This window comes from Urocitellus parryii, chromosome 2 (genome assembly GCF_045843805.1).
Source record: "Urocitellus parryii isolate mUroPar1 chromosome 2, mUroPar1.hap1, whole genome shotgun sequence".
In the NCBI taxonomy this organism is placed as follows: Eukaryota; Metazoa; Chordata; class Mammalia; order Rodentia; family Sciuridae; genus Urocitellus; species Urocitellus parryii.
The window spans coordinates 83,706,930-83,720,989 of record NC_135532.1 but is presented as its reverse complement, the minus strand read 5'-3'; the positions used below and the strand labels follow the sequence as shown (position 1 = coordinate 83,720,989).

Here is a 14,060-nt window from a genome sequence, read left to right as displayed (position 1 = left end):
TAGATCATTTCAAGTAACGTATAATAATATAAATGTTAATGTGCTTAATCTTAGCTACAAGTATGGGCTACATATATTAATAATCCTTACTATATGTAGTTTTAATTTTTATACTTAGGCTTTTTTTGATTACTTATATTCATTTAATCTTACATGTCAACTTTAGATTTAATAAATAATTAGTAAATAAACATATAAATAATTTTTTTTGTCCTTTACCTTGTAATACACACATAAAAACGGTGGAATTTTTTGGGATAAATTGATAATTTTGGATAAATTGATCTCTTGACATAATTGAATTTTGGAACTTAAGACTTTTGTTCTTCAGAAGGATTTTCTATAAATATTTTAAGTTAATAGAAATGATATTGAGAAAAAGACTTTTTAGTAGCAAACAAAATATTGTTTGTAGGTGAGAATGATGATCATATGTTCAAAATGCCATCAAGTATTGAGTTTATAGTGGGTCTTTATATTCATTCACTCAGTAAACATTTATTATGATAGATGAGAAGGTATCAGGAAGACACATATATTCCTGACTTGGGTATTCAGTCATTTAAAAATTTTGTTTGATATGTAGCATATTTGATATTTTATTTGAGAAGGACATTCCTAACATTTATGGAAGAGAATAAGTACTTAGTGTTTCCTGTATTGATGAATTGAATCTTTTTTCATGCCATAGATATTACACCACCATATTGCCTCAGTAGAGAAACTTGCCTTGACTACTTCTGGATGCCCACTTGTGATTCAGTGCAAGAACTTCAGGATCGTGCATTTTATTGTTCCCAGAGAAAGAGATTGCCATGATATTTATAACTCTTTGCTACAACTATCAAAACAAGGTATTGTTCTTAGAGACCAAAGCTTACATGCTCAATTTGAGATAGGTTGTGTTAGTCAGCTTTTCATCATTGTGACAAAAATACCTGACCAAAACAACATAGAGGAGAAAAAGTTTATTTTAGAGAATCAATTTATGGTTGGCTGACTCTGGAGGTGAGGCAGAGCATCATGGCAGAATGGCACGGCTCATGGTGGCTGGAAATCAGAGAAAGAGTAAAGGAGAAGCCAGGGGGACTAAGTATAATCCCCAAGGGCATGTCCCCAGGGAACTACTTCTTCTAGCCACACCCCATCTGCCAAACAGTTATCACCCAGTAAAAGTAGTCCTTTCAAATTAATCCATTAAATGGATTAATCCACTAATCAGGTCATAGCATTTGTAATCTAATCATTTCACCTCTGAACATTTCTGCATTAACATAAGAGCCTTTTTGGACACCTTATATTCAAATCATAATATGGGTTTAGCCAAGATAATTTAATGGATCTCTCTTTTTTTTAATACTTTTGAGTTACTTTTATCATTTGGGTACTTATGCATACTAACTCCTCAAAATAGTCTAGAAATAACTGGTGTGAGTTGCAAAAGTGGAATTCAAAGAGGAAGTAATAGTGAGGGAAAAAGTAAAGCGTGTATAGCATAAACTGAAGAAGCCATATATATATATATATATATTTTAAGTCTCTTCATAGCAGGTAGCACATTTGCACATTTTGTATTTTTTAAAAATAGTTTTGGGGGGCTGGGGATGTGGCTCAAGCGGTAGCACGCTTGCCTGGCATGCGTTCGGCCCGGGTTCAATCCTCAGCACCACATACAAACAAAGATGTTGTGTCCACCGAAAACTAAAAAATAAATATTAAGATTCTTTCTCCCCTCCCTCCCTCCCCCCCCTTCTCTCCCTTTTTTTAAAAAAAGGATTTTCTTTACCAAAACTTTGTTTTCTTTTTTTTTTAATGAGAATTGACTCCAAGGGTGCTTTACCACGGAACCATATCCCTAGCCCTTTTTTATATTGTATTTAGAGACAGGTTCTCTGGGTTGCTTAGGGCCTTGTTAAGTTGCTGAGGCTGGTTTTGAACTCAACAATCCTCCTGCCTCAGCCTCCTAAGCTGCTGGGATTATAGGCGTGTGCTATTGTGCCTGGCTACGTTTTTTTTTTTTTTGTGTGTGTGTGTGTGTGTGTGTGTGTAGTGCTGGGAATAGAACCCAGGGCGTTATTCATGCAAGGTAAGCACTCTACCAATTTAGCTGTATCCCCAGCCCTTACCTTTTGTATTTTTAAAATTGGGTATTTCACAACTAAGAAGACTTACTTGAAGACAGTATTACTAAATGAGAAGTTAAGGAAGGTCAAGGTCTTCTAATAGCAGTTGGTCTAAAATACTTAATAAATTGGGATGGAAGAAAAGACAGAAGAGAGGGATGAGAGTGTGAATCCCACTTTAGTAGTGTTAAGATTGGGAGGAATATAGACCCTAAAGAAGCATCATATCATTGCTGTGCCCCAGGGATCTGGAGGCTTCCTTCCCCCACATTACTTCAATTACATGTTGAACTGGGTTTTAGTTGAGCATCCTGGATTAGTGACTAGGAGCAAGTCTATGTTTACTCATTTGTCCCAGCACATAGAACCTGTAACATTCATTGTCCCCAGGTAAGCCAGAACTTATAGTAAAGGTGGTTCTATGACTTCATGCTTATTGTTCAGAAGTAAGTGCTCTCCTGAACCCTGTTGTTATTTTTGGTCCAACTGTTTTATAAGACTATATAATGCAATTCCAAGGTCTGCATGCCATCTCTAGTTTTTCATTCCAACATTAGTTTTGTTTTACATGTCATTTGGGAAAAATGATGAGTAGGAAGTATCTATTTGTGTTTTTTATATTTGACTTAAAAAATCTATAGTTGTTATTAATTTTTATAAAAGACATAAATTGAATCTTAGCTCCAATTTATGTGTGCCTTTAGATATAGTCATTTGCATTACAAAAGTTGAAAAAAAATATTAAGTTCAGTTATGTTCATGTATTGCCATCTTTTTGAATACTTCAAAGAAAAAAATGAAGGAAAAGACTGAAAAATAATTTTTATTTAAAGGGTATTAAGTCTTACAAATTGCATCTTAACATTTTTGTATTTCATATTCTATAGCAAAATATGAAGATCTATATGCATTCTCTTATAATCCAAAACAAAATGATTCAGAACGATTACAAGGTTGGCAACTCATTGACCTTGCTGAGGAATATAAGAGGATGGGAGTGCCAAATTCACACTGGCAGTTATCTGATGCCAACCGAGAATACAAGGTAACTTAGCAACCTTTTAGAGGAATTCAGAAAATGTTAGTACCAGAGGGGCAGAGTGTGTCATAGTAGCAAGTTTTCAATGTATTACAGTTTGATGGCTGTTCTTTGATTTCATAAGATTGCAGGTTTTTAAAGGAGTTTTAACCTTATGGTTTTTGAATTGTGAGTAGAGTAGTTATGTTTTGTTTGATATTTACAGATTTGTGAAACTTACCCCAGAGAACTTTATGTTCCCCGGATAGCAAGCAAACCAATAATTGTTGGTAGTTCCAAGTTCCGGAGCAAAGGAAGATTCCCAGTTCTTTCCTACTATCATGAAGAAAAGGAGGTAAGAAGCTTTTTTTTTTTTTTTTTTTTTTTTTTTTTAATAAATGCTATTCACCACATCAATAGACTTAAAGACAAGAACCATATGATCATCTTGATAGATGCAGAAAAAGCATTTGACAAAGTACAGCATCCCTTTATGTTCAAAACACTAGAAAAACTAGGGATAACAGGAACTTACCTCAACATTTTAAAAGCTATATATGCTAAACCTCAGGCTAGCATCATCCTAAATGGAGAAAAATTGAAGGCATTCCCTCTAAAATCTGGAACAAGACAGGGGTGCCCTCTATCACCACTTCTATTCAATTTAGTTCTCGAAGTACTAGCCAGAGCAATTAGACAGACAAAAGAAATTAAAGGCATAAAAATAGGAAAAGAAGAAGTTAAATTATCGCTATTTGCGGATGACATGATAATATACTTAACAGACCCAAAAGGGTCTACAAAGAAGCTGCTAGAGTTAATAAATGAATTCAGCAAAGTGGCAGGTTATAAAATCAGCACGCATAAATCAAAGGCATTCCTGTATATCAGCAACAAAACCTCTGAAATGGAAATAAGGAAAACCACTCCATTCACAATATCCTCAAAGAAAATAAGATACTTGGGAATCAACCTAACAAAAGAGGTGAAAAATTTATACAATGAAAACTACAGAACCCTAAAGAGAGAGATAGAAGAAGATCTCAGAAGATGGAAAAATGTACCCTGTTCATGGATAGGCAGAACTAACATCATCAAAATGGCGATATTACCAAAAGTTCTCTATAGGTTTAATGCAATGCCAATCAAAATCCCAACGGCATTTCTTGTAGAAATAGATAAAGCAATCATGAAATTCATATGGAAAAACAAAAGACCCAGAATAGCAAAAGCAATTCTAAGCAGGAAGTGTGAATCTGGAGGTATAGCGATACCAGAGTTCAAACTGTACTACAAAGCAATAGTAACAAAAACAGCATGGTACTGGTACCAAAACAGGCAGGTGGACCAATGGTACAGAATAGAGGACTCAGAGACTAATCCACAAAGTTACAACTATCTTATATTTGATAAAGGGGCTAAAAACATGCAATGGAGGAAGGATAGCATCTTCAACAAATGGTGCTGGGAAAATTGGAAATCCATTTGCAACAAAATGAAATTGAATCCCTTTCTCTCACCATCCACAAAAGTTAACTCAAAATGGATCAAGGAGCTAGATATCAAACCAAGACACTGTGTCTGATAGAAGAAAAAGTTGGCTACAATCTACATATTGTGGGGTCGGGCTCCAAATTCCTTAATAGGACTCCCATAGCCCAAGAGTTAACAACAAGAATAAACAAATGGGACTTACTTAAACTAAAAAGTTTTTTCTCAGCAAGAGAAACAATAAAAGAGGTAAATAGAGAGCCTACATCCTGGGAACAAATTTTTACCCCCCACACATCAGATAGAGCCCTAATATCCAGAATGTACAAAGAACTCAAAAAATTAAATAATAAGATAACAAATAATCCAATCAACAAATGGGCCAAGGACCTGAACAGACATTTCTCAGAGGAGGACATACAATCAGTCAACAAGCACATGAAAAAATGCTCACCATCATTAGCAATCAGAGAAATGCAAATCAAAACCACCCTAAGATACCATCTCACTCCAGTAAGATTGGCAGCCATTATGAAGTCAAACAACAATAAGTGTTGGCGAGGATGTGGGGAAAAGGGTACACTTGTACACTGCTGGTGGGACTGCAAAATGGTGAGGCCAATTTGGAAAGCAGTATGGAGATTCCTGGGAAAGCTGGGAATGGATCCACCATTTGACCCAGCTATCGCCCTTCTTGGACTATTCCCTGAGGACCTTAAAAGAGCGCACTATAGGGATACGGCCACATCAATGATTATAGCGGCACAATTCACAATAGCTAGACTGTGGAACCAACCTAGATGCCCTTCAATAGATGAATGGATAAAAAAAAATGTGGCATCTATATACAATGGAGTATTATGCAACACTAAGAAATGACAAAATCATAGAATTTGGAGGGAAATGGATGGCATTAGAGCAGATTATGCTAAGTGAAGCTAGCCAAGCCCTAAAAAACAAATGCCAAATGTCTCCTTTGATATAAAGAGAGCAACTAAGAACAAAACAGGAAGGAAGAGCATGAGGAAAAGACTAACAGTAAACAAAGACGAATGGGGGGAGAGAAAGGGAGAGAGAAGGGAAAGGATATGCAAATGGTAGGAGACCTTCAATGATACACAAAAGTATAAGAGGTTATGATGGGCAAGGGGGAGGGGGAAAAAAGGGAGAGAATTGAACAACAGCAGAGGAGGCAGAGAGGGAAGGTGGGAGGGGAGGGGAGGGGGGATAGTAGGGGTTAGGAAAGGTAGCAGATTAAAACAGTCACTAATATGCCATTAGGTAAAAATGTGAGTATGTAACAGATGTGATTCTGCTATCTGTATTTGGGGTAGAAATGGGAGTTCAAAACCCAGTGGAGTCAAATGTATGAAAGATGATTTATCAAGAGCTCTGTAATGTTTGGAACAATCAATAAAAAAAAAAAGATTTTATAACTCCCCTTTAGGTTTAAATATCCAAAAGAACACTAATTTTTACTTCAGAAGGCCATTATTATAATGTTGATAATAGGAAAATGCTGGCTTTTCATTTAATTAAAATTTTACAACTACCCCCAAAATATAGAAAATTTCATAGCTGTCATCTTCCTTTACCATCCCTTTCTTCCTTCTATTCAGTGACTTGTAAACAAGGGACTAGTGAGCAGATAGGTTTTTCCTTTTTGCTGTTCTCTTTTAATTCTGCTTATTTGGGGAAACAGGATACTTTGACAAGCCAACAACCACTGAGAGAAGAAAGAGAACCAAGGACATTTAAGGCTTCCATTTTAATAGCAAACTCTTCAAATCATAAGGATTTTGCAAAATGAAGAGGTAGAGGAAGTATCTTTATGATGGGTTGCTGTAATAGGAATTGTTCATTGCTCAGATCTCAGTTTTGGCAAGTTGCTTTTCTGTTTGGTAATTTTAATTTTCTTTCCTCTGTTTTCCTCCTCCTCTTCTTTTTTTAACTTATGTTAATTGACAATTGGGCTTTCTAGCATCTCTATTTTTTTTAGGCTTCTTTCCTTCCATCTCTATTTTCTAGATTTCCTCAGCCATATCTCTGTTTTAGCCTGCCTCTTAGATTCTTTATTTTTATGGATCATTTTTTAATATTTCAATATTAAATATTGAGTATTAAAGCTCTTTTTTTGAATATTTGAGCTCTTTTCTTATTTTCCAAAAATTTGTACTCAGTTTTCTATTGTTGGATATAGTGTCTTAGTTCTCTGAGAAAAAGGATTTTTTTTTTAATAAAAAGAATGTTGTGTTTCCACGTAAGTTATCTTTCCCCAGAATTTCTTTTTAAAAATTTTTTTGTCTTTCATACATCTGAATTTTTAACTGGTTTCTCAGCTGTGTACATAAAGTTCTATATCATTGGCTTCTTTATGATATCTAATTGGTATCCTTAAAGAGGAATCTTTATGTTTTGCCGGTGTGTATAGTAACTTTGGATGTGACCCACACTGTGGTAACAGGGATGGTAGGATTTCACATTTTTTGTGAAGACTTTTATTTCGTTCTCCTGTTTTGGGGGATATATGGCTTCACTCCCATCCATAGCTGTACCTGTTGTCCAGAGTCTTCAGGTTAATCCTGTATATAGAATAAACTTTTGTCTTCAGGGTAAGGAAATTTTTGGAAATCGTAACTAGTCCTTATATAGGAATTCAACCAGTTATCCTGTGTTTAGTCATACCCGAACTCAGCCCCTGAGCTTTTCTGGGATGTTGATGCTCAGAATACTTTGTTTCTTTTCAATCTAGGGGAGTTAGCAGCTTTCTTCTGCCACAAGTCATTTATCACTTGACAATCTGCTATCACCCCTTTTTTCAGTATTGGAGATTGAACTCAGGGCTTCATGTATGGTTAGGCAAACACTCTACCACCGAGTTACATCCCCCAACCCTTTTTTAAATTTTAAGACAGTATTTCACTGAGTTTTTCTGGCTGGCCTAAAATTTGTGATCCTCCTGCTTCAGTCTCCACCATACCTGGCTTCATTTCCCCAAATTTTATTGACATCTCTATTATTGTTTCCTTTTCTATTCTTTTTGTCCTTGTGATTTTATAATCTTAAACTTATTTTTTTAGAATTTTGATTGGATTTTGGAAGGGAGCAGAGATAAAGGTCAATGTTTAAACAAAAGTTTCCAATTTGCTTTTCTTTTTTTTTTTTTATTGTTGGTCGTTCAAAACATTACATCTAACTTGATATATTTCACAGTTTGATTCAAAAGGGCTATGAACTCCCATTTTTACCCCGTATACAGATTGCTGAATCACATCAGTTACATCAATTACATTTCCATTGATTTACATATTGCCATTCTAGTGTCTGATGAATTCTGCTCTCTATCCTAACCTCTACTATCCCCCCTCCCCTCCCCTCTTTTCCCCTCTTCTCTCTCAACCCCCTCTACTGTAAAACATTTCTTTCACTTGTATTATTCTTCCCTTACCCCTCACTTCCTCTTGTATGTAATTTTGTATAACCCTGAGGATCACCTTTCCTTTCCATGCAATTTCCCTTCTCTCTCCCTTTCCCTCCCCCCTCTCATCCCTATTAATGTTAATCTTCTTCTCCTGCTCTTCGTCCCTGCTCTGTCCTTAGTTACTCCCCTTATATCAAAGAAGTCATTTGGCATTTGTTTTTTAAGGATTGGCTAGCTTCACTTAGCATAATCTGCTCTAATGCCATCCATTTCCCTCCAAATTCTATGATTTTGTCATTTCTTAATGCAGAGTAATACTCCATTGTGTATAAATGCCACATTTTTTTTATCCATTCATCTATTGAAGGGCATCTAGGTTGGTTCCACAATCTTGCTATCGTGAATTGTGCTGCTATGAAACTATAGAACTCAACAACACAATTAATAACCTAGACTTAATTGACATATATAGACTATTCCAATTTGCTTTTCATTATTAAATTGTGAGGAGGTTATCCGGATATGGCCTGTTTGATACACCCATGTTCACGTATGTTGCTTATTGGAAAGCTGGGCTGAAAATAGATATTTAGTGGCCAACTTAATAAAATCAGAAAGTAGATATGAAAAAAATTAATAATACAGTCTTCATTTTTTTGTTTTATATTTTTACGGTTTTGTTTTATATATGAATTTAAAATATGCACAAATATATTTTTGTGTTTACTTTTGTTCCTTTAATGAGATTGTATATAGAATATTTGGGTAAAATTAAGTTGGAGTTGGCATGGATGAGATTGGAGAATAAGTGTCTGGGTTTAAATTTTTACATTTTATTCAAGACTTTAAAATATAGTAAATTTAATAGGGAATTCAGTCATTCCCTAGTTCTCAAAATGTATTCTTGCCCTCCTAGGTTGACTATATTTTAATCCAAATTTGAATTGAATGTCACTTTTGTTATTTTATATCTCACTTTATAAAAAGATTGCTGTTTCAATTAGAGATTCTGAAAGTCTTTGGGACTTTCAGATGTTTAAATGTTTCTACTTTAAAAATTCATGTTTTACACGATTGACTATTCCTTTACTTAACCGGAATTGAAAGTATCCTATAATTAAAGTAGAGCATAGGATGCAGATATCTTAACTCTATAGAGAATTGACTAAGTGATTTTTCTTAAGACTTAAGTTTTGTTTCTATTAGACTAGTTAAGGAAGCATTTAGTTGTCTTAGGAGAGTACTGGGAAAACTTAGGGAACATCGGGATATTGAAAGAATATTTAATTCAAATCGGATTTCAACATTAATGTATTCGATTACATCAATCTTTTAAACAATTGCATATTTGATTTTAACTTTTGAGTTTTTTTCTCTTAAGCTTTTTTTTTTTTTTTTTTTTTGGCATAATCTGTTTTCTGTCTTGTTAAAATTAGGCTGCCATTTGTCGATGTAGTCAACCACTGTCAGGATTCAGTGCCAGGTGCCTTGAGGATGAACATTTGCTTCAAGCAATTAGTAAAGCCAATCCAGTCAATCGCTACATGTATGTTGTGGATACCCGGCCCAAAGTATGTAATGTAAATACAGTACAATCTGTTACTTTACTTATCTCTGTTACTTTAATTAATGGGGGGAGGTAATAAATTGTCCATATTTAAAATATCTGAGTCCTGGTTTTAAATTACCCAAGGCTAATAATACAAAGGAAATCAATTCTTTATTGGAATATCAACTTAGAAGAATTGTTCTCAGTAACCTGGATGGTGATTTCTTATGTCTTCTGATATGTGACACATGCATCTGATACATACATATACACACACTAATTAATTTAGGAAAGCTGAATTTTATAGTGTTCTTGGTAGTATATAGGTCTTACATTATTGTTAAGAAATACTAAATAGTGTGTAACATATCAAAAGTTATAAATTCTTAACTTGTTTTTATGAAATTTTTAATTAACACTTTTTTGTTAAAATAATGAATCTTATTCTGAAATATTTTTTTAAAAAATGAAAAACAGTGAGTTAATTTAGGAAACATTGACTAGAGAATTATAATGAATAGGAAATTGTTCTGTTAGGGCTATGAGGCTAAATTTTTATCATTGGGATAGAGTCAGAATCCAGTTTTCTTTTTATGAGCTCAGTTTAATAGCCAATTCACATAGGACCCTGAAATTAAAGTAATTAAATTCTTCAGTGGTAACAGCTAACTTTACTTTTAATTTTTATTATAGCATCGAATGCAGAGCTGGTGGGCTACACAAAAGGACATTGGCAGAATTATAGTGAGAATTTCTTCAAAAATCTGGAATGATGAGAAAATAAGAGAAAGCGATGAGAAACAGCGAGTGAGCAACATAAAACAAGCAATTTTAGGCAGCTTTGTAAAAGGAATTGTTAGCTGCTTTAGAGTAATTCTCATCTTTATGCAGTCTCGAAAAAATAATGGAGAATGCAGAAAATTAGATTAATTTGAGTCAATTAGGAAGTATTAGAAATTGGCAATTGGATAATATTTTGTTAAAAACAGACTAAGAAAGTCTAAGGAGATCACATCTAAGATATAAAAAGACTTTGAAGATTTATGTCTTAACTTTGTATTCAAGAATTCTAATAGCTCTTACTTATATAATTGTCTTCTACACAGAGAATATATCTTTAATTGCTTTGCTAGTTAAACTTAATAAAATCAAGGAGTGATAATGGAAACATTTTTTATATCTAACTCTTAATTTTACTTATAATTAGCGAGTCAGTAGATGTCATTTAAATATACTTGTTATCACCCTGAGGCCCAGTGAAAAGCTACTTTTACTTCCGTTTTAGATTCCCTTTCATCCAAGTTCATAAGCAAAGAATAGTAAAGTAACATTTCATATGAAATCCTAGTCTGAAAGAAGTAAGTATTCAAATCCTAAGTGTACCTGTGATAACATTTGCTGTAATAACCAAAGACCATAGGCTTATGTACCTATGGGCAGTCTGTTTTTAGAGTCTAGTTTATTTTGGGCCTAATTCTTAGAGCTGTATCAGGCTAGCAGGACAGATGCTGTATTACACAGTGTATGGATCTCCAGGAATCTCTAATGTGAAGGATCTCCAATAAGTTGGAGGCATGTTTCAGATCTGATTTTCATGAGCCTTGTGGATCATTTACTCTAGGCTTCTTCTGAAGTGAATCTCACAGTTTCATTCTGTAAAAGAAAAGCTTGCTAGCTCTGCAGTCATTTAAGATTTAGATAGGAAATATGCCTTTATTTTAATTTTGAAGTATTGCAGATAGCTGAATTGGCTTCATGAACTTGTGGGTATTTCCTGTTCAGTCCTTTCCTTTATATGATAATCATATATATTGTTACTTTATAGTAACAATTCTTTATTGTTGATAATGTGACATTTTGCTTACCAAAAAATGGTAGCTTATTTAGTTTTGATGGGTTCCTTCAAAATCTCTTCCAGATAATGTCTTGTTTAATGTTTTTATGACATTTTAGTAAATCAAAAGATAAAAGTAATTTGTTTCTAAATTTCTAAAATTTTAAATTTTAGCTGAATGCGATGGCCAACAGAGCAGCTGGAAAAGGTTATGAAAATGAAGACAACTATTCTAATATTAGATTTCAGTTTGTTGGAATAGAAAATATTCATGTTATGAGGTCCAGCCTTCAGAAATTATTGGAAGGTATGATTTTTCTTGCTTATAGATAACTTTGTTGAATAGAAATATAATGCTAGTTGCATGTATTATAAAATTTTCTGTTAGTCACATTTAAAGTAAAAAGAAACAAGTAGTATTTTAAAAATTTGCTTAATGTTAAAAACTTGTTTAATGTTGATATAAAAATTGGTAATGAAATTTTAAGTCTTAGAAATCAAGTGTGTATTTTACACATAGAACACAGCTATGTTTGGACTAGCCACATTTCAAGTACTCAGTAGTCCTGTCTGGGTTGTGGTGTCTCTGTTAATATAATTTTAATGGTTTTGCAAAAATTGCTATTGTTAGATAGTTATTTTTGCATAGTGCAATAAAGATTAATTTATGATACTGTTTCTTTTAAGTATTAAGATCTTTCCAGTCATGATGTTAAATTTTAAAAATTAAAATAGAAGACTAGTTTTAGTTAAACATCTGCCCTAAAAATCTATCTATCTATGTATCTATCTATTTATTTATTTATCTATCTAGTTATTTATTTATTTATTGGTATTTACTCGACCACTGAACCACATCCCCAGCCCTATTTTGTATTTTATTTAGAGACAGGGTCTTACTGAATTGCCTAGCGTTTCATAGTTGCTGAGGCTGGCTTTGAACTCACAATTCTCCTGTCTCAGCCTCCCCAGCAACTGGGATTACAGGTGTGTGCCACGCGCCTGGCTCCTAAAAAATATTTAGAAGGGATTTTGTATCAATTTCTTTTAAGTACAGGAATGATAGAAAAATGTATTTCAAAATGTATTATTAAGGTTCTAATTGAATCTTTTCATATTTCATTTTGTCCTTTCTTTTTCAACTTACTTACCTAGAAAAATCTTTAGAAGGACCAGTAGAAATTCTAGCCCCATTCTAACTGAAAAAAATTTCTCCCTTTTTTTCAGTCAATGGTACCAGAGGGCTTTCTGTCAATGATTTCTACTCTGGATTGGAAAGCTCAGGATGGCTTCGCCATATCAAAGCTGTTATGGATGCCGCAATCTTCCTAGCCAAAGTAATTATTTTTCATGTTGAACTTTGCATATATAATGGTTAGGAAGGATGATTTATCCTATTAGGTACTGGTACGTAGTCTGGTCAGGTGACTTTTTATTACTTAGCTCTTTAATAAGGTTCACTTTAATTTGAGCTTTGAAAATATCATGTAGTATTCAATACAGATACTTTCTTTTTGTTGTTGTTGTTTATTTGCTTTGTTTTTGTTTTTAAGTATGCTATGCCAACATCATTGCAGATATAGCTCTCCTTTGTAATGTGATAGCTGATAGTATGGTTTTCAAGTAAATAAACTTCAGATATATGTAAAAGGCATTCTGCTAGAATCTAAGTATGTGATATTTCTTTTCAGGCAATAATGGTCGAAAATGCAAGTGTATTAGTACATTGTTCTGATGGGTGGGATAGAACTTCACAAGTGTGTTCCCTTGGTTCACTTTTATTGGATTCCTACTACAGGACGATCAAAGGATTCATGGTAAGGATTTATTCAGTTAGTGGTTCTCAAATAGAAGTGTTTTTGTCTCCCCAGGGAACAGTGGCAATGTTAGAAGACAGTTTTGTGTGGAAAGGCAATGGTGCAAGTATCTAGCAGGTAGAGGCCAAAAATATTGTTAAATATCCTTATGCAGGACAAATTCATAACAAGGAACTATCTGGTCCCATGTCAATACTGCTAAGGTTGAGAAATCTCGAGCTAGTTTTAGACAGATTTCCACTCATGCTATATCTTTGGCAAAAACTTTAGATTTAGAAATTTGTTTTCCCATCTTAAATGTTACAGTGAAAATAAAATAGTAATATTTTGTCTAAAAAATTAATGTAAAACAATGCACATATAAAAATACTTAAAAATTAGATTCTGAAGGGAACTTTCTGTTTAAAACACCTTTATTTGTTAGGTGTAGTAACATATTGGGCATGTTTATATGTGAAGATTAAGTTTCCATTGAACACATTTCATGTCTTGTGAAAATAAAGCACTAGTGGGCGTGGTGGCATATGCCTGTAATCCCAGCAACTCAGGAGGCTGAGCCAGGAATATCGAAAGTTCAAAGCCTCAGCAATGGCAAGGTACTGAGCAACTCAGTGAGACCCTGTCTCTAAATAAAACACAAAATAGGGCTGGGGATGTGGCTCAGTGATTGAGTGCCCCTGAGTTCAATCCCTGGTACCCCCAGAAAAATGGCTCTGGACTTTTTGTTTTTTGCTTTTTTAAAAAAAAACATTTTGTTTTTAGTAGTAGGTGGACATAGTACCTTCATTCTATTTATTTATTTTTCAT

At 33.9% G+C, this 14,060-nt stretch overlaps 1 protein-coding gene across 1 annotated transcript in view; it reads left to right on the top strand.

The window, feature by feature from the left end:
* The window catches only part of Mtmr6 (myotubularin related protein 6), a 38,975-nt gene that overhangs the window by 16,984 nt on the left and 7,931 nt on the right, over positions 1 to 14,060 (top strand). Inside the window, exons 3-9 of the mRNA XM_026381108.2 lie at positions 692 to 854; positions 3,011 to 3,168; positions 3,368 to 3,496; positions 9,490 to 9,624; positions 11,611 to 11,743; positions 12,664 to 12,773; positions 13,128 to 13,253. Coding sequence (XP_026236893.1) covers positions 692 to 854; positions 3,011 to 3,168; positions 3,368 to 3,496; positions 9,490 to 9,624; positions 11,611 to 11,743; positions 12,664 to 12,773; positions 13,128 to 13,253 — 954 coding nt within the window. The remainder of the gene's footprint in view (positions 1 to 691; positions 855 to 3,010; positions 3,169 to 3,367; positions 3,497 to 9,489; positions 9,625 to 11,610; positions 11,744 to 12,663; positions 12,774 to 13,127; positions 13,254 to 14,060) is intronic.